This window comes from Haemorhous mexicanus, chromosome 7, assembly GCF_027477595.1.
Source record: "Haemorhous mexicanus isolate bHaeMex1 chromosome 7, bHaeMex1.pri, whole genome shotgun sequence".
In the NCBI taxonomy this organism is placed as follows: Eukaryota; Metazoa; Chordata; class Aves; order Passeriformes; family Fringillidae; genus Haemorhous; species Haemorhous mexicanus.
Genome location: NC_082347.1, coordinates 34832169 through 34856397, shown reverse-complemented (window position 1 = coordinate 34856397; position 24229 = coordinate 34832169). Strand labels below are relative to the sequence as shown.

Here is a 24229-nt window from a genome sequence, read left to right as displayed (position 1 = left end):
GAAGAGGGCTGGGTGGGAGGTGCTGCTTTCTGATGGCAAATTGGAAAAACTAACTTGAAAGCAGCTCTTACAGCATCTGGCAAATCTTAATTTCCTCACATGATGGTGTGGTAAAGTACAGGCAGAGTTCAAAATGAGCATCAGATCATCCTTTGCTGTCATTAATTAATAACAACCATCTCCAGCTAGTGCCATTTGCACCAGTCTGGCAGAGAGTGGGACTTTGGGTTAACTGAGCAGGCTTTGGTGTAAATTTCTGCAGATCAAAATAAGACAGAAGGTATCACTTTTACTTAAACTAGGCTGGAGTTTGTCCTGGACAAGTTCAGGTGATAGGAAAGGAAAGAGGAGAGAAACCTGGCAGCAGCTTGATCTGCTGTTCTCTTCTTAGTGTACCTCTCTTTCTGTGGTTATGAATCAATGTTCCTGGTGCTCAGGCTGTCTCAGGGGAGAAGCACCTCGAATTGCAGTGTTTTATTGTTCACAGGCTGTTTTCTGGCCAAATACTGTAATTGCTGAGTGTGCTGCAGACTGTGCTGCCAAAGCTTTCCTTGCTGAATTCAGCCTGCTTGGAAGTGTGAGGACCTAAAAGCCTTTCCTGAGCAAAGCTCTCAGCTGAAATGCATATCCTGACTCCATCCAAATCACTGCCCCCAGGGTGCAGAATAACAGCATTCCAAGCATTTCTCTGAAACAGAAATACAGCACCACAACAATAAAGCTAGAACAAAATTCATGTTGTTGATAAAACACACAAAAAAAGTGGCTTCCATCTCACTTGTAATTGTACTCTCCCTAGGATATGAAAGCACTGTCTTGGTATTGCTTTGTATAATAGAGAAGCCTGGCAGGATTGTGGTAGGAATTTGTATTAGAAATGTTGGGAAACTGCAAAAGGAGAACATGGACAAACCAGCTCTCTGTCTTGGGGCCTTCTATGTTAAGGATGGTTGGAATAATGCTAGCAGAAACACTAGCTTGGCTCTGCTCCAACACATGTAAAGGAGAAAGAAGCAGCACCAGAAACTGTCTCTTTCCCATTGACTTCCTGGTAATACATTATTTTATGGGCTGCCCCACAAGGCTGCTGCTGAGCTAGGATTGCCCAGTATTTAGAGGGATGCTGATGTTAAAATAATGGTATGTGGAAAGTTTAAAGCTGAATAAATGAGCAGGCTAGTTGGTGTTTGCCAGGTAAGCAAACAAACATATGTTAATAATGGAAATAATCACAATTTGCTGAGCTGTTTCCAGCAGTAAAAGAGAGGAGTGATGCAGCTCGGGAATTTGCACCCTTGCAAGCATTTCCAAACAGTTTGGATAAATAGTATCTACAAAATGTAGGTGGCTCAGACTTCAAAATCACAAGAAAAAAAATACATTTAACTTCTTAATCCTACTCCTACTTGGGTTTTTGAATGTCACATCTTTCAAATCTCTTTATCATTTTGTGAAAGAAAACCCACAACCCTTAGCTAGGTTTCACCTTGAAAATGACATCCAGGTTCCTGTATTTCTTGTTCACTTTCAGCATTCTCACAGGCTGTCCCTAAACTGTGCCAGTTTGGGATAAATCCTGCCCAAATTGCAGTGACAGCTTTCTCATTGATGGTAGGGAAAGTTTAACAGAAAAGAATCACAGAATTGTTAAGGTTGGGAAGACTCCTAAGATCATCAACTCCTGCCATTAATCTAACAGTGAGGTACAGAGGAATAGGGATAATTTTTCTCAGGCCCACACAGGAAGGAAGCTCACAGCTGGATTTGAGACTTGAACTAAAATCTTCTGAGTCTTAGTTCATCCTTGAGCAATAAGTGTCATGTTCAGAGGAGTATTACTCAGCTCACTTCTTTTAACATGAACTTACAGCCTTATAACCTGAACTCTCCTCCTCCTGCACGGACAGGGCACAGCTCCCTCCTGATCCTGCAGGCTCTGCGGGGTCCTGGCTCTGAGGCTGCTGTTTGTTTACAGAGAAGGCTCTCGGTGCACTTCTCCCTGGCATCTGATGGCTTCCCTCTGCCAAAGGCACAGTTTCTTCTTCCTCAGCTTAGACTCACAGCCAGACATCTCAGACCCTTGCTCCAGAGTCACAGCATTCTCTCCTGTCTCCTGGTGATGACTGTGCTGTGTACTGCTGGGAAGTGAAATGATCCCTGCTGCTCTTTACTTCTGCACCAAGCCATGTAAGGGCTTGTTAGAAGAAAGATTCCAGGGGCCCTGACCCACCCCTCTCCTGTCCTCTGAGGGTGGGGTTTCCTCTGGCTGCTTTTGAGCTAATAGTCACCAGCAGGAGACCTGGGCTTGGCTCTGTTTGGCTTCTCTGTGGGCAGAGGGAAGAGGTGATGTTCCCCCTGCAGATAGTCAGGGCTCTGGGATGGCTTTGTGGTGACTGGAATGAAGGATGAATTTGATTGCAGCTGCAGTCAGTGTTAAAGATCAGTGTTAGTCTCTGCTCTGTTTCATCTTGGCCAATGCCTTCAGCAGCTTTCCAGCAGTGACCACAGTTTACACTCTGTTTCAGAGGACAACTGAAATGGGATGGAAATGCTTCTTGCCCCTGACATCACTCAGTCCATGAGGACAGCAGGATGTTCCTACCTTACACATAAAAAAGAATCTCTTATTTTGGGAAACAAACAGCAGAGGACTCTTTTGGTAGGATATAAGCTGGAATATGCCAGTTTATTGTGTGGAAGCAGCAGTGCCACACATCAGAGCACAGGGTAGAAGTGCTGTGTGTGCCAGTGGCAGGTATGGTGTGCTGGGATGCAGGGAGAGGCTCTCATGTGCAGCTTTGCACCACCTGTCATCCTGGCCTCTCACCCACTGCCGCTGGGTCACACACAGCCCTGGCTCCTGCACTGTGAATTTTTTAATTTTGCTTTTTCTTTTGCATTTTGCATGAGGGAAGATGTGATCTGAGTGGTACTTTACAGTAACTGAGTATAACACTTATTTCTCAATGGACTTGCAAGCAGAAGTTCCTTTTTATGTGCAGGGCAGTACATAAGGGGAGAAACAGATCAGGTAACTGTGGCCCAGCTCCTTTGCTCTTACCCTCCAACCTGCCAGAGGAATCCTCTCTCTTTCAGTTCCTCCAGCTGGTGCTTGCTGACTGTTGCTGCTTGAGGCTGCTTGAGTTTTAATTAAGAATGTGTGCAGAGTGCTTTGACGGCCTCAGGACAAAGCTGCTGTAGGTACACCAAGGATTTGAATATTTTTTTTGTTTCCCTTGTATTTCCCATGAGCTCGACTTTAATGTGAATTACTCTCATAGTTCATACAGATTCAGCAGCTGATGCAATGAAGAGATTCTCTTTAATAACTGGCTTGCCATGAGCAGAAGTCATCTGCTTTGCTCTGAATAAAGCTGTGTTTCTCCTCCCTCAGGTTCCACTGTCTGGCATCCCGACTGTAAGCAATCCACTAAGACTGAGGAGAAGCTCCGGGTAAGCTGAATTCGTGGCTCACTGGCACACCATGCCTTTTGCACACACAATAATTGAATGTTGTTTTTAAAAGAGTGACTTTTTCCATGTTTTTTTCGCATAGCTGTCACAACTCTGGCAGAATATACAGTGGAGGCACTTCAGAGGTATTGCTCTGATTTTTAGGCTTACCACCTTCACATACCTGTCTCAGTGCACTGCCTTAAAGATAGTGTCATTTACTGACATACAGACGTGGCCAAGTATCTAAGACACTTCATTTCATATCTCAGTTGTTGTGAGAGAGACTCCTAAGGAGAAGATATGAACAGGGCAAATGCTATCATATATTTTAGTGGTTTTGCACATCTGTGTAATTGCTCTATAGTTCTCCCCTGTTCTGCGTGGTTATTTGCAGCATTGAGACAAGATGAACTCTTCTTTCTTTGCCATCCAAGTAAGCCTCAATCTAAAGTGGTCCTGATTGGAATACCAAAAAGAGCCACAGTTACCCTTGGAGTTACATCAGCATATGCAGACAAACTTTCTGGGTCAAATCCTCGGTGACATTAATGCTGCACTGATAAATGCTAGAGCCTGGCTTTTTGCATGAACCAGGCAATTCTAAGCCCTTATTCACTGATTCATCCTCTGGACAATTTTTTCTTTTTGATGTCTCAGTTGGTCCCTTGAATTTTGCTGATTTTCCAAGATAGGAATATTAGAGACTGTATATGAATAAATTGTCTTTTAGATAAGGAAGCTAAGAAGTACTGGTATGAAAATACCTGTGACATCCTGTGGGTTGTATTCTGTGTGGGTCTCATTCACAGGAAGCCACATCCTTTAGCATTTATTCCAGTACACTGGTCTGTAAAGCATCCCCCACTGAGAAGTTATGATGGTCATAGGTAATGTGCAGATAAATTCCTGTTGAGCAGAGTTCGTGTTAGTGTGGGCAAAAACATAACTGGCCCTAGATGTGCATGTGGTCTAGAATGACCAAACCTCAGTGCAGGTACCATCCAGCATTCACACATTGCTCTGTCCTGACTTTTACTAAGAGAATGGAAAATTATGCCAGGCTGGATTTTCTTCCTCATTTAACAGTTTGAATGTAAGACAGTATTTTGGCCATGCTTAAGTGTCAGAATGCTTTTGCCTTGTAGTACTTGGTTGCAGTACAATACCTCCCTTTCACTTGGACCCAGGAGTTTTATCAAAGCACTCCTGACAACACTCTGGCCCTTATTAGCCTTCTCCAACTGACCTCATAAATCAGTTTGCTTGTTTCCATTCCCCATGGAAATGGCTGTAGTCCTCTTCAAGTATTTCTCTTTTTGTCAGTATTCTCCCCCCTCAGCTAATTTTAATTGAAGTGAGCAAAGGAAATGGATTCCATCACCTGCAAGGCATTGCCTAAGTGAGTCCTTGCAGGAAGAGGAAGTGGAGCTGAAGAAGAAAAATTGAGGGAGCATCTGAGCAGTGTGGCAGCAGAGCTGCCCTGCAGCACCATGCTCCTGGAGGAGACCTTCTATGCAGAGGTTTAATAGGTCCTTAAAAGGCATTGATAAATGCACCATACTGAAGCTGGCTGAGATGCACCATTTTTAGCTTCTATGGTACATCACAGATTGTCTGCTCTGGTGCAAAGTCAGAACCTTAATCTAGTATCAGCTGGAGTTCCCTTTGATGACTCTGACACGTGCTTCATCCTGTTGACCCAAATGAAGGCAGTAGCAAACAGGTAGGTACAGAAACAAACAAAACTGGGAGTACTGTGGGCTGTTTGAGCATGTCAGCACTAAATTGGGATATGTACTTTGATTGAATTTCTGTTTTTTATTCAGGGTCAGGCCTAGATTTTCTGGTGGTTCTGCAAAAAGCCAGTGCCATTGCCTATTTGCTTGCTGGGTTTCCTTTCCTTATAGAACAAAACAAAACAAAAACCTTTTTATCACTGAAGTAACTTCAGAAGTTTTCAGCAAGTTCTATTTTCTCTCAGTAACTGAATTGTGATATAAACTAATCAGCATTTGAGCTGGTCATGATCTGAGAGGGAGTTCATAAAAGCAATGGTTGCTTTAGATCTTTTCCCCATGGATATTTTTGGAAGTTTGCAAAGACAAAACAAGCAGAAAACAAAGCAACCATATGCATGTTACAAAAATAGATATTGTTTGGTGTTTGTTTACAACTGTCTGGCTGTTACAGTTCTGCAGCGGTCAGTAAGTAACAGAAACTATAACACAAGCAGATGATAAAAACTTGATTGAAAAAAAGAGCTTAACCACTGAACTGGGGAAACTGCTTTCCTTTTCACTCATTTTTCCCTTTTGTGTTCCATGACAGCATTCCTCATCTGAGTTCTTTTATCCAAAGAGTCTGGTTCTGCGCAGGCCACGCTCTGCAGAGGTTTGCTGTTGTGTTTTCATAGTGTTGATAATGATCTTCTTTACTGAGAAGATTCCTCATTACTGTCATTTGCTGTGCTTGCTACTACTCCTGCCACACAGCTTTCCTGCTATCACTTGCCACCATGGGCACTGACGCTGTATTTTGCATCACTTGTTTCAGTGTTGCTTGTTAATTCTCACATTTTTTTATTTTGTTTAATGAAATGCTTACAATTAACTTTTTTATTTTAGATTCAGATGAGCTTTTGGGGTCTGTAGTATTGTTCTTCCACTATTTCAGAAAGTTTTCCTTCTGAAACAAAAAATTAGAGTGTAAATATGAAGCAAATTAAAATGATGAAAAATATCTGATTTTAAAGCGGTGGTTAAAAAGAAATAGTTTTCCATGAACAATGACTTATGTTTTTAGGGAAAAAAAAAAAAATCCATCAGTTAAGTCGCTTCCTTTTTTTATATATATTGACCAACTACCCATGAATACTTTAGTTGAGAAAAAGCTTACAAAACTCCAGATCTGGATATATTCTGTGTGCTACCTGAGAGCATTTGTCTCTGAGTTGTCACATCTGAATTGCAAGGTCCTCTCTGTCCTCCTGATTCTGGAGTAGCTGTCGACTTTCAGATTTTACTGAGTTTGCTTTGCACTTACAAACACCGCCCAATTCCATTTCTTCTCCCTCAGGGCAGAGTTTCTTTGTTGGTTGTGACTGCTGTGGGATGTGTGGCTGTGCTGGTGCAGGTGCACCTGAGGTAGTTTTCAGCTGATGATGGAGTCGGAGCGCACTGGTGCAGACCTGGTGCAGGCTGGCAGCAGGCAGAGTCCATGCCCCTGGATATATCCTTGGTGTTGGTTTGGGCACCCCTCACATCTTTCATGGCACAGAAGTAGTCAGTGTCAGCCAGGGCAGGGTGTCTGTGTGAGATCCAGGCTGCAGGATGGGGTTGGACAGTGGAATCCAGTTCTGTGATTCAGTGGGGGTTAATGCAAGCCCTCTACTCTTTGTCCTGCACAGTGGTTTAGTTACCTAACTGCTGTTGAACACCTCTCTCTCTGTTAGCCTCAGATCTGTGTATCAAGAAAGTGCAGCATAAAGATGTGTTATCAGTGCTCCTAAGGACAGCAGTGTCTCTTCAGTCCTAGGCTTTATGGAATAAAATCTTGGAATCTGAGAACAGCAAACTGTGGGACAATTTCACTCATCTTTTAGGCCAGTGTAGTGACTTTTTGCTTTTGGCTTAGTGCACATAAGTCTGAGTTTCCAGTGTTGGAATCCAGGAGCCTCAGGATTAAAAACCCAAATCCTATTCAATGTATTGGAAAAAATATGCCAGGCAAAATAGGAGCAGCCTATGTTAAAATAAAGGTGTGTTCTCCTTCTTGCTTTGTAGACTGTGTAGGATACAAATAACTTAGGGTCAGATGAATATCCTCTTGTGTAAATTTGGTCAGTATTAAATGCTGTTTAGATTTACATGGTGATTCTACAAAGTGTAGTGCAAGGCAGATTTTGGCTTCAAGTCCTTTTCTACAGAGTAGACACAAAGGTACTGTCATTGCTGTTGTTATAAAAGTGGGCCAAAGGCTTGAATCTACATGAAAATTGTAGCTAGAAAATGGTAGGGTGAAATCCACTGAATTCTCTGAAAGCTTGTGTTGAATTCAGTATGTTCTGGACTTCCCACTTTATTTTCTTGTTCTTCCCAGTTAACCTACTCTTGATGAAGGCTGGGTTTGCATGAGTAGTGTTATAGAAGTTTGTTTGGTACCAACATTTCAGTGATTATGTGCTGAAAATTCATTCTCCCTTTGGGCCTTTATGTCCAGAAAGGAAAGAAAAATTAGTCATAACCTATTAATGTCTGTGTCTGTGTGAGTTTGAACTAAACCTATTCACTAGTTCTGTCTTGATGCATTTTCAGTGTAGAGAAATAAGGAATGCATGCATTTAAAGGAAACACTCTTTTAAGGAGAAGGGTACAGTTAAACCAGCAGAGAGGCACAAAGAATGCTGACATTGAGGGACTTTGTTGGTCTTGTACAGCCATTGAAAATTACAGAAACCCATAGGAAATCCATATTTTATGAGCCCTGGTTCCAAATCCTAATCAAGTAAAACATTGCAATTGATAGAGCAGGTAGTCAGTGTAAAAAGTGTTGTACTGAGGAAGTCAAATCCCTTAGTGCTGCTAAGTCTGCTCAGGAAAAGAAATTCCATCCTAATCTTCTATTTATTCAAAATATGCTTCACTTAAAGTAGCTTCTGAGGTTTAGAGAATTTGCTTAAGCTATAATGTTAAATGTTATTAAGTGAAAACATATTCATTCTTCTGCAGCTATTATCACCGCCTTGCATAATGAACTCTATCAAAAAATTAAGGCAGGTACTGTAAATGGTGACGATGCCTTTGTAACAGCATAGTGCATCCATTTGGCCAGATGTTCTTGGGATCAGTTTTGATCTGATTGCCTGCACCTGTAAGTTTTTACAGAGCATGATGCTGAACATCTGTACTTGAGAATGCCGGAGCCAGCACATTGTAGCAGCACCTGGATGATGTGAATGGCTCTAGTGGGGACTTTTTTTTTTTTTAAGAAGTTATTTATTAGATGATGGACCGTGCATGATGACGTAAAAAACAGGGGTAAATGCAGATGAACATCTTAAGCTTTGTAGTCTAATACTGAAATATCAAGCTAATCAGTGTGGGGCATCTGCATGGGTGATCTGATAACTGAGCACTCGATTCACGATGAACCTTAGAGGATGAGCATGGCAGTTGGTATTCTCTCTATCAATCTGCAAATGAAACTGGTAAAGAACTTTTGTGTTGAAGGTAAATGCATGAAATGAAGAACAAAAACATAAAAATAAGAAGTCTGCAATAAAGTGGGAAATACTGAGAAATCTTGCAAATTCTTTAGATGCTTTGTGATCTCTTTTTTCTTTTGGCTCCTTTAATGACATGCATGAATTTTTCTTGACTTAATTTTTTTAATTTTTTTTTTCATATACTTTATAGACTTTCTGTATTTGGTACAGACATCCTATATTGATATATTTACTACTGTTACATCCATTTGTGTGGAAGAGGAAAGGAAAAAAAGATGACTCTCCTACTCTCAGAAAATGTGGAGAATGTACCACCAGAAAAGAAAAAGAAGATTAGCTCTTCATAGAAATTTCCTTTAAATTTCTCTACACAAAGGTGGCTTTATAAAAGGCTGTATTTGAATCCTTCAAGGAAAAGAACAATCGTACAAAAAATGTTGCAGATCTCTTTGTAGAAGTAAGGCAGCTTAACTTGTTTTGTTGCTGGGAGTGTAGAACAAGTGTCACAGGGCTATTGTGATGGAAGTAAACACCTCTAAATTATTGCATTCACATTAAAGATTGTGTCCTTTTTCTTCACCTGTTTTCTTTGAATAACGTGTGAAAGAGATGCACTGGTGTTATCTCCAGATCTCCATTGTTAAAGGTTACATCAGGGCCAGCCCTATTCCTGTTTTAGCTGTGCTCTGATCAGCTCCCCTCCAGGATGGAATTTTCACCCCAGTGCAGTTACATCAATAGAGAACTTGACCTCCAGAGTGTCTCTTGCCACCTGTGTAAGACACAGAGTCACAATGGTGTTACATGGGGTCAGGGATCAAAGTGTAACATTCAGTCTAATGAAAGCCACACCAGGTCACAGATTTTCCAAAAGGAGCTTTTATGGGCCTCTTAGGAGAGGAGCCAACCATAGCAGCTAAAAGTGTGCCAGAGGAACAGCTTATATCAAGGAATCTTTGGTGTGTGTTTGTTAAAGCAAGCAGCATAATTGTTTTTAAGTGCAGTGCAATTGTCTTTAGGGGAAAATGCAAAGCTGTGAAGGATTCCAGACCATATGGGAAGAAGCAGGGTAGGAAAGAGCCATCTGTGATGGAAACAGCCTGTGCAACTCAAAATAAGAAGCAGGGCAGAGTGAGGCAGGAAGGGTGAGAGTAGATGTACTAGCCCTTTTTCCTGCACTGTCTTCAAGGGTATGTTTAGAAATAAGCAAGGAACAGGACTGGGAGCTGCTGGAGGAGCTCAGAGTTGCAGGTCTGCTTGGATTCAGCTGCTCAGGAAGGGAGCAGAGTGTGCTCAGGCTGTGGCTGGCAGCAGGGTGTCCTCACCAGGCAGTGGGGAGCTTTGCAATAGGCAGAAGGTAAAATTGATGTACACAGAAAATAGAAAACTGGTTTAAAGGGTGTCATGCCTGGCTCGTGGCCTTGTTAATGAGATGGTGAAGAGGAACTTGGAACAGAAACACAGTGAGGAAATGAAGAACAGGTGCTACAACTTGCCAGTCCATCTGACAACTCCTCTTGTAATCCAGAGTTAAGAGCACCTAAGAAATTTATTATCAGGATATGGCTGGATCTATTTAAGGTGTTTAACTTTATTTAGTAAATTCACTGTAGTGATAAATCCAAGTGAATTTTCCTTAAGCAAAAAGGTTTTTAGCAGTGACACTAAGTGATGGAACTAAGGAGCTGGAGTGAGGACTGAGAATTTCTTGGTTTTGAGGCAATTATAAAAGATCCAAAGGGCCTGCCAAATGGGAATAAGCCATAACAGCCTCTAACACTTGTTTTCCTACAACAGGGAGGATTGAGCAGACAAAACTCTCGAAGTATGTCTGCCAAAAGCCAAAGGTAACAGAGCCACCCCTAAAAGTACCTCAAGTACTTAATACTGTTCCCTATGTTGTAATGAAAACAATTGTTTTCCATAGTAACTGCAGCAACACGTTACATGTGTTCCACTCAAACAGAGTGAAATGGAAGAATGGAAGGGGGAATAAAGTGTTTCTCAACAGCAGCCAGATTTTCCAGCTCAATTCTTGTAACATTTCCATGAAACAAGTGCTTGTTGTTGGGTTTATTGGTTTGGGAGGAGCTTAAGGGCAGACGAGAAAATTCTGTTCCCTTTTGAGATGTAGGAATTTGCAGCCTCAGAGAGAAAAGAAACATGTAAAGGTCCAGCTGAGAAAGTGTTCTCAAACATGCTCTGGAGAGGACTTTGTCAGTCCACAACTACATCTGCTCTCTGTTTGATCTGAATCTTAGGTTTTTTGGTGGAACATATTCAAAGCCTTTTGTTTCTCTAACCCTCCCTGAATGTGGTGACTTAATCTTCAGAAGTGAAGTCAGAGAAAGCCTGCTGTATAATCCATGACTAGTCTTCAGCATTTTATATACAGATGGTTCCAATCGCTTCTCTGGCTTTGAAATTAAAAGTAGAAAGTCTTTGGGGTCAGTTGAAGGTTCCTTCAGGAAATGTATGCTGAGAGGTAAGATAGGTCCAGTAGCCTTTTTGTGTTCATCCAATATTTCCTAAGAAACAATGAGCCAGGCTGTCAAGCCTTGTTTCTCTTCAGGTGTGCCTGAAGGTCCCTTAGTCCAGGGATGTCTGGCTAATGTCACAAGCTGATGAGATAAGGACTGTTTTCCCAAGCTGATGAGATAAGGACTGTTTTCTAGGATTCAATTTTAAGTGACTTTAAGGTATCCCACTGCACTGGTGTCATCAGAGTCTTGTGCTTTCACAAAGTTTTGTGATGGGATTTGGTTCTTTGCAGTCAATTAGGGAGCAAAAATTGTTGATGGTTTCTCAGTTTCAGTTGGGATGTGGATGACTTGACTACCTTTGTGTATGTGCTGTGTGCCAAGTTTAGGAGAAATCATCACAATGACCAGGATGAATTTTGATCAAATAGAATACTTTGCAAATGCATCAGGTTTTCAGGATCCCCACAGGTCATCAGTTGTTTTCTCTCCTTTCACAGAACTTCCCCAGGGCATCAGTGACTGTTTAGTCCTGAAAAAGTGTTGGAAAATCTACTAAATGTAGCAGCACTGGCTCTGTAGGGATGAGAGTGTTCTCATGAGCTTCAGCTTGCAGGACATTGTCATTAAACATGACTTTTACAGTGTGGGGAATCATGACACTGCAACCAACATTTGACTTCCCCTGCTGCATCTTGGTTGTGCTGCAGATGTAGGGAACAGCTCCAAGCAAAGGACTTCAGGTCCTTTTACTTAGGAAGGCTGAATTCAGTTCTGATGATGTCATTCCTAATGGAAATCCAGGGATCGAACAGCTGGAAAGACATTACATGTGTGCTGTGCCCCTCACAACAGTTTTGTCTGCTGGACTGCTGATCCCTACAGTGGTTTGTGAACTAACCTGTTGCTAAAATGACCAGCAGGACTGTCCTGGATGGTTCTTTGTATGGCTCCTACAGTGTCTCTGCAGGTGTTGATTTTGTTCATTATTGTTGTCAGTCTAGTCTTTTACACTGTATGATTTAGAAAACCTCTTCCCCTCTCATACCACTCCTTCCCCTACCAAAAAATTAAAAACCAAACCCCACTTGCCTCACAAGATTGTGGAATTTGCCAGAATGCTTGCATTTGTGTTGACATTTTTCTTAAATTCAGTTATTTTCAAGACATGTGCAGATTTCTTCACTTAAATTTGCCAACATTAATGGCTTCAGATTGCTCTCAAAAGTTCCCTTTTGTTTTTCAGCCTACAAGAACATCATCAGAAAGCATTTATTCCAGACCAGGTTCCAGTATACCTGGCTCTCCAGGCCACACTATCTATGTAAGTATTCCTGCTGATGAATAAGCTGCTGAGCCTTTGCTTGCACGTGAGCTACTCATGCTGAAATAAATTACTTTTATACTGATGCTTTATTTTAGTGCTTAAATTGTTAAAACCTTCACCATGTAGCCTTTATAGCTACAGGATTTCAAGAGCAGGGTAGGCATTTTCCAGATCACATTTCTCTTGGAAAGGTACAGTAAATCTTTGGATGTCACTTGGTGTGAAGAGGGACAGAAGGCAGAGGGGTCATTTGACTTTGTAAGGATTTTGTGAGGAGATCTGTGCACTTTGATACACAATTTTTGAGAGGTCTGCTCTCTGCTCTTGGGGAATGTGGGAAGCAGGGTCAGCTACACTGAAAGAAACCAATCTGATCCAACACCTTCCAGGTCAGAAATCAGATTTTTCAGTTGTGAAAGGAAAGGTGGTTTTAATTTAGGGAAAAAAAAGTTATTAAGCCTAATGCTAAATCACTGATTTTATCAATAACCTTGAGATTATAAAGATGAAAATGTAGAGTAAGCCCCAGAAGTTAGGCAGTTACATTTAAAATAATGCAGAAAAAATGACCAAAATTACAAATCTCATGTCCTGAGTTAAACTCCAGTTCTGTGCATATTAACAACCACAAAAATAAGCTGATATATGAACAATGTTGACACTGCAGATATCAAAAGACAAAGCATGTCCTGGAGAACTGCCATTATGTGGGTAATATCAACTTCATAAACTGTAGCTTATGAAAAGAAATTGTTGCTCGAAATCACTGTCTGTGGCGCAACATGGCAGTCTAGATCAAGGTCTACAAAAATATCTGTAATAATTTATATTGGATTAAGAGTATCCAGACATATTTGCACCTCATTAACAAACTGGTAAAAATACCATAGAAATAACATATATTGATATACCTAAATATTTTAAGGATTAAAATCGTTTAAGGTATTTTTTAATATCTGATAATTAAAAGCTAAACAGATTTGAGTCTGTTTGTAGAGAGTGAATGTCCCAAATATTTCAAACCTTGCTTCTCTAACAAAAAAGGTTTTGTATTGTTTTTAGTTTAAGGCATTGCTTAAGAACCACTAAGACCAGTGGTTTTTAAAGAGCTTGTGAAATGCATATTAATCTGAAATTACTAGATGCTAGCAGTCGGAAAGAACAGAAGTGAGTTTCCTCATGAAGTCTACTGTGAATAAAGTATCTTTTAGAAGAGTTGAAAAACAATTTGAATATCCTCTTTCAGTTTTAGCCATACATGTATTTCTGTAAGGTAAATAAACATGTATGAGGATTTATTTAAAGTCTTGCTGTAAGTAAAGAAATATATTAGTTATCTAAACTAAATGTAAGGCCTCTTTCTGTCTCCCTCTAATGGGTGCAGCTGACTTTGGAATTTATTTCCTACTTCTACTTTTTTAACTAGTCAAGATTTCCTTGCAGTCTTGGTGGGGGAAAAAAAAAGTCCATGCTTGGACCATGTATTTGGTAAGGAGTGGATGCTTTAGTCAGAAGCTTGGGCATAGGATGAGTGATGAATGCAATGTAATTATTTTATCTGGTAGTTTGGATACCCAGTCCTGACAGTCCTCCTTGTCTTTTATTTCCTTCCAATAAGTTCTGTTTCCTCTTGTGTGCACAGTTATAAATTGAGTATCTGTCTGTGGTCTTCAGCATGAAATCCTTTTGTAATCTCTGTAATCTGAAAACTAAATTGATGTTATCACCCATTTTACATATGGGAAAACAAGAGCAGAAAGGTGAAAATACTTGCCTGAGGCCACAAAATGAGTCATTTGCAGAGCTGAAGATTCCAGCTCACTACTGGGGATAAAAAAACTTTTGTAACTAGATCTATATATGCCATGTTCTTTCTTCCCTAAGAGAAGAGAAAACACTGTGAGCTGCTACAGAGGAGGCCTACTGAGGAAGAACAAGAAGCATTCACTCCAGATGTAGGGTGCCAAAAAGGGGTTTCCATAGCAACAGCATGACAACAAATACACAAAATCATGAATTGTGTAAAACAGAAATTGCCAGTGCATTTGTGTAAGTTAATTTATCTTCTGTCTTTGACCTTTAGGCAAAAGTAGACAATGAAATCCTTGATTACAAGGATTTAGCAGCCATTCCCAAAGTCAAGGCCATTTATGACATTGAACGTCCAGACCTAATTACTTATGAGCCATTCTACACCTCCGCCTACGAGGACAGACAGGAGAGACAGAGTCTTGGAGAGGTAATGACCCACCAGCACCTCATTCTGCTGTGCACTGCATCCAGAGCCTGCTTTGCTTCCCATGGGCACTGCTGGAGGTGGCTGCTGCTGCTGCTGCTCACACTGCTTTGTGTCTGTCTCATCTGGGGTTCTGGGAGCGCTCACGGTGCTGCCTCTCGTGTGGGACTGCAGGGTTAGACACCTGCATCAGCACAGGGGTCAGCTCTGCAGCCTGTCCCTGTGTGCCTCCTCGTGACTCCCACGGATATCCTCATCTTTGGGAATGGCAAGGCAGTGGGGCAAAGCCAATGTGCTGTTGTGCTGTGGAGCACCAATATTCACAGGAGGACAGGAGGAATACCGTGATATTCTATGGACTAGGAGGAGCAGGATACTTGTCTCACAGAAATATGTATCACCAGAGCACTTTGCCAGACATACTGGATAAAATTGTGTCAGGATGAAGTGCTCTTCCACCTGGGAAAGCAGGTTAATTGTGTTATACAAATGCCTGCCTCACATTTGACCTGCTGACATTTAGTAAGGGTTCTTGTATCACATAGCAATAAGAAAACGCTATGTCATTTATTCTTCTAAGTTTGTATGCGAAGGTGTCTTTCAGATTGGTGGTCCTCAGTTTTCTCAGGTGAATTTCCATGGCTGCAATTACTATTTAGATTATTTCACTGCAGTTTGTGGAGCAGGCTTTGTCATGTAATACCATCTGTCTGTGAATCAGACTTGCTGAATGCAAATCTAAATGGACGTAGAAATGGATTTACTGCTGTAATTTCAGTGACCTTACTGACTGTAACTGAATTGAGTATGAAGATAAGTTGAAGAAAAAATTACAGTAAATCATTCACCCACCAGTGGTCTGTAGAACACCAGCTCAGTGTGACTAATAATCTGCTTTCTTATCAGTTTTTTGCCAACCCCCAGGTCAGAACTGCATCAGTTTTTCTCCTTTGTTCTTAAATGTTTTATAGAGCTAGTTTTTAAAATCATGAAATGGAAATTCAGCTCAGGAATAAAATAAGAGATTAACAGGTCAGAACATTACAGAATTTCTCCCCTCAAATTTATGTCGGTAGTGAATCCAGCTGGCATCTGGTTCAAAACCACTGTGAGATGCATTGGTGACCTGTGACCAGTTCCAACAGGCCTGACCCATTCCACAAAACCTGCTACAAACACTTGTCTCTTGTTAGTCACACGGGGGGAACTAACCTCGCCAGAGAAGGTGAACTGTATGTTAATCCTTAAAGGGGAATTTCTGACTGACACAGCAGTATGTTGGCAGCTGATAAAGCAATATGGTGTAAGTTGTCTGCTTTTGTGCTTGTTCTGGAAATAAGCAAAAGCTTTTGTGGTTTTCTTACACCATATTTTCACCAGCATTAAATTCAGTGAATTTCTAGTGACTACAGAAATTTGTTCTGGAAACAGAAGGGGCTCTCACCTTTTTTTCAGAAGATCTTGGGTTTTCACCCAATGCTGCTGCTGACTTCTGTCACCTTGGGCAAGTTACCTCACCTCTTTGTATCTGTTTCTCATCCCTTCCCTTGCCCTAATGAGAACACAAGCCCATTGGGGTGGAGTGATCCCTTACCCTGTGTTTGTGTTGTGGTAATCGAGTGACAGCAGTCTTGGTACAACGTACATCAGTCCCCATCATCTTTAAAAAGCAAAGAAGGTGACAAGTTTAGTTGTGTAGTGATTTATCCTGCATTCTCTTTGCAAAGGGTGTGTGTGTGGTGGTGTTTAATAAAAGGGGACCCTCAGTTTATGCATGAAGAACTAGAAATGCCCCTCACTGTGGTGGTGTTTGAGGCTCCCCGGGACAAGGGAAGAGATGAGAATCTTGACTCCATGTTTCAGAAGGCTGATTTATTATGATATATATTATATTAAAAGAAAATTATGTTTTAGAACTATACTAAAGAAAGAGAAAGGAGACATCAGAAAGCTAGAAAGGAATGATAATAAAATCTTGTGACTGACCAGAGTCCCAACACAGCTGAACCTGTGACTGGCCATTAATTAAAACAACCATATGAGACCAGTAAAAGATGCACCTGCCATTCCACAGCAGCTGATAATTATTGTTTACATTCAATTTCTGAGGCCTCTCAGCTTCTCAGGAGAAAAATCCTAGCAAAGGATTTTTCAGAAAATATGTCTGTGACACCTCACCATGATTTAAAAAGAAAAAAAAAATCACCAGTTTCAGCAAAGAAAGATTTTTGGGTGTAGAAGAGAGGATGTGCAAGAGGCACATTAACCAAAGTTAATCCAGAGATGCACACAAACGTTAATTCTAGGGAACAGGCGACAAGGAAACGACAGATTTTAGCCACAGAAAACGAGAAAGCAGCGTGGCAGTGGGCAGGGCAGGGCAGGGCAGGGATTGCGCTCCCGGCAGGGCCGGGCAGGGCAGAGCAGGGCCGGGCCGGGCAGGGTAAGGAAGGGCCGGGGCAGGGCAGGGTAAAACAGGGCAGAGCCGGGGCAGGGCAGGGTAAGGAAGGGCCGGGCCCGGCCGGGCAGGGCAGGGTAAGGAAGGGCCGGGCAGGGTAAGGAAGAGCAGGGTAAGGAAGGGCCGGGCCCGGCAGGGCCGGGCGGGTTCCCAGCCTCCAGCGCTCCCTCACTCGCTCGTCCCGCGCTGTCTCGGCGCCCTCTGGCGGGGAGCGCCGGCTCTCTCCGCCTGTCGTCGCCCTCAGAAACACAAACCAGATCGGAAATTCATTGTCTGCTACCGAGGAGAAGGTTTCCCGAAACTGCCAGGTATTCGGGTTCTTCGGGACCTGTCACTTCTGCCTTGCAAGCAGCAGAGGCCTTCTTTTCTCAGCTCTCGCCTTTGTTGCGTATATATTGAGAAGCAGCACTTCACCTCTCTGTCCTTTATTTCAAGCATTCTGTTTGTTGAAAGCACTAAATGCTCTGAAATACCTTTCACTAAACAAGCAGACATAAAATGAAAAAAGGATTTTTTCTAACATGATAGATGCTTCCAAGTGGAGCCATAATCCCACCTGGTAGTTCAGTAAAAGACAGCTAAAATAGGTCAGTGTGCAGAATGACACCTGTAAAAGTTAGCAGAAATTTCCCAGATGACAAAATGACCTGTGTGGCTTCAGGTATTAGTGGAGACTCTCAGATCTCAAAGCAATAAAGAATTGAGACTGTTGCAGTAGAATTTTTTATATAAGTTTGGTCAGAACAAGCCCTCTTTCTCTTCCCCTTCTCTTTCCCCTTCTTCCTCTTCTGGAGTCATCACTATATTTCCACTTGCTTGCTGTAGTGGGATGGAGCTGCTTGTCTCACTCACCTGCACAGTGTGTTTCAAACTGATCATAGTGTGGCTTTCTGTGATAGACCAGGATTTGAAAGACTTGGAGAAGCAAATATTCCTTGGCAGCCTCTGAGTTGAGATCTGACAGTTCACCTGTGCACGATGAGACACTAAATTGGCTGCAGAGTGAGCTTCCATTTCCCAAAAAAGCCACGAGACAACATCAGCTAGTGATGGAGTAAAAATACATGAAAGGAAAAGTACCTGGATTCAGCATGGTACTTTCTGGGCTGCCTTCCCAGTCTTAGATTCCTGTGTCTACCTTTTACTGTAGCCATTACCTCAGCGTCCAGGTAACCCCAGTGGATGATAGAAATTCATTTATTTAGATTAACACATGAATTGCTAGTAGAAAAATGTGGGAATGCACCTCACAATATGTGCTTTTTTCATTCATATTGAAAGTTTTAGGTTAGCTCTCAGTTTTTATAGAGAATGTTGTTCCAAAGCATTGTGGAGCAAGGTTTTTACAGCTGCTGCTGTTAGATGATAGGAATTAGGAAAATATGAATATAAAAGATTTCAAGGCTTTGATGAAAAGTAGCAAAAGCAGTTTTTAACAGCTTTATGGAAATTTGCTGAAAAGGAGATGTCCTGTATCCAATAAAAATTGTTGCTCTTTTGTTTGGATACTTAGCATTCCCAGTGTCACCAGCTCCATGAGAGTGAATGTTCTCTCAGTCCAAAGTTTATGGATATCTACCATCTGGATACTTATTACCAGAAACTCTGCATGCATTTTACACTACTGCTGTTGTACATTAGTGAAGTAGTTGGACCAGAATCAGCTGTTTTGCTTCTGAGATATTATCTTAATAGCTATATCATTCTATAATTGCAATCTTATTTAAAAGCATAATCTCTTGCCCAGTTTACTATGACAAATAATACTGAAGTTTTGAGCACAAAGGAAATAATTAAATCCTGATCTCCCAGCTTCAAATTGCCTGGTGGTTGAAGAACACATAACTGGTAATTACACATAGCTTTTATTCTTGTTTGTACCATCAGCATATGCATCATCATATGTTTCTTCTAAAGGCATTTCTTGCCTCAGTTTCCCTATGTGTTACAGAAACTTTTCATAATATTGTGCATATTTCTGCCCACTGGCCTTTGTGCAGTTCTTTCAGTACACAGGCTTGTAATTCCTGTCTGTTCTCCTTACGTAACCATGGAGCAGCACGGAGATTTAAAGGAGGTCACATCAAAGAAATGTTGATGACAACTACGTGCTCCTTTGCATGGGTATGAAATTTAAGGCCTTGGGGAGAAGCACATTTTTGCCAGAGTGTGTGCGTTGGAGGGAAAACATGCTTCATCCTGAAAGATATTCTGTATTTTGATTTTCCATGCAAAGCTCTGAGTTAAGTTTATTTACTTTTGATTTCCATTTTAAAGATTTCTTCATGACAGGCATGGTTGTTAAATTAAAAACTCTTTCTGATTTTGATCTTTACAGCTATGTTTTAATTACCAGAATGATTAGATGGCTAAGGTGATCTTGCATGGTACTTGACTGAATTAATCATGCTTAAAAAATTCTCCCAGAAACTTTACACATCAGTGATTTATGGACCAGTCCCTGAGCCATTTGGAAAAAGCAGGTTCCAGTGCTGGAATGGTCTCAATAATTTCTGCATTGCCACTTTACACTGTCATATGTCAGAGTACCTGCAGCAATGTTTAGATTACCATTTTCTGGCCCAGCAGATGCAATGATATTTCATAACCTTATTTTTTATGTCTTTGCAGTCTCCAAGGACTTTATCACCCACCCCTTCTGCAGAAGTAAGTTTGGTGGAACCTTTGGGGGCAGTGTCCTACTGTGATTAGAATTATTCCCTCGAGCCAGTGCAGGCATTGGGTTTGTTGTCAGTCAGATTCATCTCTGTTTGCTGCACAGGCCTGTTTTCTCAATGTTGAAACTTAACAAAAATTATTTCTAAGAAGGAAACATGAAGCTCTTATTGTACAAGAAGTGGAGCTGCCGCTAAAGCAGAGCCCTTTGTCCAGCAGGTGTCACTTCTGGTGCATTCCTGCTCCTTGTGGCACAGGCGGATTCAGGATTAAGGTCTTGAGAGCTGCAAGATTTACAGCAGATAAAATGCTGCTCTGAGCATCCAAAAAATAACCCACGTTTGCAGCTGAAACATTTGCAGTTTTGTCTTGAAGAAAACATAAATACGGTCTGGTTTGATTTTGCTTTGCCAGAGGAGTTAGTTTGATCATCATAATAAAATGAAAGAATTGGGAAGTCGTTTGTCAGGATACAATAGATGGCCTTGCAGAATCATTATCATTGCATTATCCTGTTGCTTATTTGCAACATAAAAGCTGCACTTATTGCTACTAGTTAAAAATAAATGGACTGTAAAATTTATTGTAAATCTTCATTCATTAATCAGTCCTTTCCCTTTTGTCCTGGTTTAGTTTGCTTCATGGAAGGGTGGGGGGGTGAGGATGTTGTTTGTTTTGAGGTTTTTTGTTTATTTTTTTTTACTGGCTTTTTTTTTTTACCCCCAGGAAACCAAGTAAACTGAATTTTGCTGTACAAGGTGTCATGTTTTCAGATGCATGGGGAATCTGATTTGGATATAAATACCTGCTGATGTAGCTGGTGACACATGGTCAGTTTAGCCACAGAGAGCTCTATGCTGCAGCTATTGAATTCTTTCTGGTCTCCAAGTTAGCTTGCTGATGGCCAGCTCATGTGTCTTGTACAGGACACTCTAGGACACACATGCTCTGGATGCAGCTTCCCTTATGGAGTCAGGGAATGTGGGCAAATCTAGGATTATTATGGAGTTTAATAGAAATGACAGGGGGAGTTGGAACCTTCCATGGCTGAGTTCTGACTGTAAAAATGGGTTGGAGCAGATCCTTGGAGAGCAGAGCTAATGAAGTAGGTTGAAAGCTTAAGGGATGTTGCTATTTCAGTCGCTTCTGCTGATGCCTTCAGATCCACAGAACTTAAGTGCTGCTAAAAATGTGTTCTGTGAATTTACATTTACCAGTGGCTGCCTCTGTCCTGCAGGGCTACCAGGACGTTCGGGACCGCATGATTCACCGGTCTACCAGCCAGGGCTCCATTAACTCTCCCGTGTACAGCCGGCACAGCTACACCCCCACCATGTCACGTTCCCCACAGCACTTCCACAGACCTGGTAAGGCCAACTGCACTGCAGATCCATGCAAAAATAATGTTTCTTTATTATGCTACTCAGTGGTGCAGTGAAGCACTTCTTTCTCTTAGAAGTGGAAATTTAGGATTGAAAAATTGTTGTATATTTTAATCTCTCGTTTTCTACCTGTTTTTTTGTTCTGGATTGACGTAGTCTTTTGCACTAGGCTGACTGTTTCTTGCATCATAAATACTTATCTTCTGGTTTTGTTTCAAATCAATTATTTTAAAAATATGTGTATGTTTCTGAAAGCAAGCAGAAATTTGCAGCAGTGAATTGCGAAGTTCATTCTGGAGTTTGGGAAAAGTATCACATATTGGAAACAAAAATTATGGCTTGACTGGACAGAAGTTAGTAATTTAGGTTTACTGCCTTGTAAAAAATTGCTTTAAAGCTTGGTGCAGCCACAGAATCTCATATTCAGAAGCAAAGCACCCATATGTTCCAAATTGCTTGTCATTTTTTAAGACATGGACTCAGAAGGTATCTTTTTAATTAAAGCTGTAGGCAATTGCCTGGGATCACTTGAAAGCATACTTTATTTTCTGGTTTAGCAGTGATGTACAAGTCCTTTGACAGTATAGAAAATGTACTGGTCATTCAGGTTCCTGGTGCCTTCAAAATTACTGGTTGTGTATCTAAAAGCAAGATATGAAAATGAACTATTCATCCACACCCAAAATGCATAAAAATGTATGGCTAAATGCTACTCATTGAAGATTTTCAAGACTGATTTTATTGTGTATGGTAATGAATTAAATCTTTGTGATCTGTTTTTAAATTAATTGATACAATTGCATGGTTTCATCTTCCTTGGTGATTACAGCTGAACAGTTGGGATGCCAAAAGCCCATATGCAATAGGAGCTGCATTTTTAAAATTAAAGATTTATAATAGAGCCACCACTGTGGAACTTGAATGCTGTAGCCATTTCCTAGTGGGGGTGGGCTGAAAGCAGCCAATTGTGTCTGTCAGTGAATGCCTTATTTAGGGGGACCCAAGGGAGGTGGGACAGAAGCAAATTGTGTCTGATACTTAGTGCTGACAACATGACTGTGTTTTAAGATGACGTTACAACTGAAACTGAAAGAGATTTGAAAATGTGAAAAAGCTGCAAACTTCTGTCCCTTGGTTCTCCACGTCTGAGGGGATTTTTCCATTTTTTTCTGTTGTCTCAGGGATATGAACAAATCCAGGCCCTATTCCAGACTTGACTCTGATTGAGTTTTACTGTCTGTGTTTGGTCAAAGACCTTCCCCAGAAGCAATCTCTGTTTATGTAACTCTTGTGATGGGCAGGTGGGCTCAAGCCAGACTTGTGATCCAATGTAAAATCTTCCAAAGTCCACAGCCTGAAGGATTTTCTGGAGAGATATTTGTTCAAACTTATCTGTGTTCAGATGATCTCATCTTGGGCTCACCTGTTACTGATCCTCATATGACACAGAAGTAATTCTGTATAATTTGTCATTTGATGTTTCTTACCCTGTTTTAGGGTAATTGTTAAAGCCATTTTAATAATTTTCCTACAGTAATTATTTATTGAATAATAGCACAAACATATGTGGTTTTTCCTCCTAATGGCGCGTCTTTTCACCATGTTATTTTGCAAGAATAATTTCTCTCTGAAACAACCCAGTGGTCCCAGATCACTTGTCTTTTGCTCCCAGCTAGCCCTTGAGAGAGAAGTGAACTGCTGTACTGACGTTGTCAGGATCAGGTTCTTCAAAAATCAAGTGCTACAAGTTCTGAAAAAGTTTGCAGCCTTTTCCTCTCCTAGTGCCCTAGCTGATGTTGGCAGCATTTTTGGAATGTTTTAAAACAATAGAAAACAGCTTGCATGCCTCTTGACGGACATTTTTTGGTCAGGGACTTTTCAAACCAGCTGCTTTCTTAACTAATTGAGCGTCAGTGTTTGTGATGTTTGCATGCTGGTAGCAGGCTACTTTCTGGTAACAAGGCATTGCTCAGAAGCTCATTAAGCCAATGATGTTATGCTAAATTAGTGATGCAGTTCAAACCTCAGCCTCTCTTCTAACACTTCCTGTAATTTTGTCTTAACATTTACGGGCCCTTTGGTGCGTCTTTAACCGTTCTGTTGTTTTTTTCTCCTTCCTTCTTTCCAGAATCCTAATTGTTCAATGCCTTTTTTTTTCTGCTTCCTTCTAAGCCTCCTTCCCTGCCTGTCTCTTATTGCTTTTCTTTGTCTCCGTTCTGTCCTGCCCCTGCCTCCCGGGCGCCACAGAGCTGCTGGCTCTGGGCGCGCGGCGTGTGGCACCCCCGCGCTCCAGCGGCCCCGCGCTCCTTGACTCCCGCCCCAACTCCCCATTCCGACACCACTTCATCCCCCATGCCAAAGGTAAGGAGCCAGGCCTGTCTCCAGGGAGTTCCCTCCAGGCTGGAGACCTGTTAGCGCTCTGGCAGAGCTGTGAAGGCGTGTCTCTGGGAGGTTGCCTATGGCTGTGTAGCTGAGCATGCCTCGAAATGTGCTGCTGCACTCAGAACTGTGTTTAGAATAGACATAATGTCCTTTTTTTGGAGGAAATATGTCATTTCTAAGGGCCCTAGTTGAAGAGTCACCAAGCTTTTACCTGGTAGAAATACACAGAAAAGCATTGTCATTTATTACTCAGAACCTGTATGTGCCCAATTTAGCTTCTTTCTAAAGCAGTACACAGCAATCCCTTCAGCAGTTAGTTTATCAAATTTAATTATTACTACCCCATCCTTAAAACATGCAGTGAAAATTTGATTAGTTAGTTTATCAAATTTTATTATTACTGCCCCATTCTTATAACATGCAGTGAAAATGTGATTAGTTAGTTTATCAAATTTAATTATTACTGCCCCATTCTTAAAACATGCAGTGAAAATTTGATTACAGCATTGCCTGAATGAGAGCAAGGTGATCAAAACTATGAAGGAAAAAAAAAGATATTATATAAAGATCAACGGCAAAAAGGAACTTAATCTTTGTTATTCACTTTG

General features: G+C 41.3%; 1 protein-coding gene across 8 annotated transcripts in view; it reads left to right on the top strand.

Annotated features, from left to right (window-relative positions):
* The window catches only part of ABLIM1 (actin binding LIM protein 1), a 192467-nt gene that overhangs the window by 142078 nt on the left and 26160 nt on the right, over window positions 1-24229 (top strand). For 7 of the 8 annotated variants that reach the window (XM_059852013.1, XM_059852012.1, XM_059852008.1 and 4 more), the window contains 5 exons: window positions 3395-3453; window positions 12407-12484; window positions 14571-14726; window positions 19813-19848; window positions 21095-21224. In XM_059852013.1, the coding sequence (XP_059707996.1) occupies window positions 3395-3453; window positions 12407-12484; window positions 14571-14726; window positions 19813-19848; window positions 21095-21224 (459 nt within the window). The remainder of the gene's footprint in view (window positions 1-3394; window positions 3454-12406; window positions 12485-14570; window positions 14727-19812; window positions 19849-21094; window positions 21225-24229) is intronic. The other variant, XM_059852005.1, reaches the window with a different exon arrangement.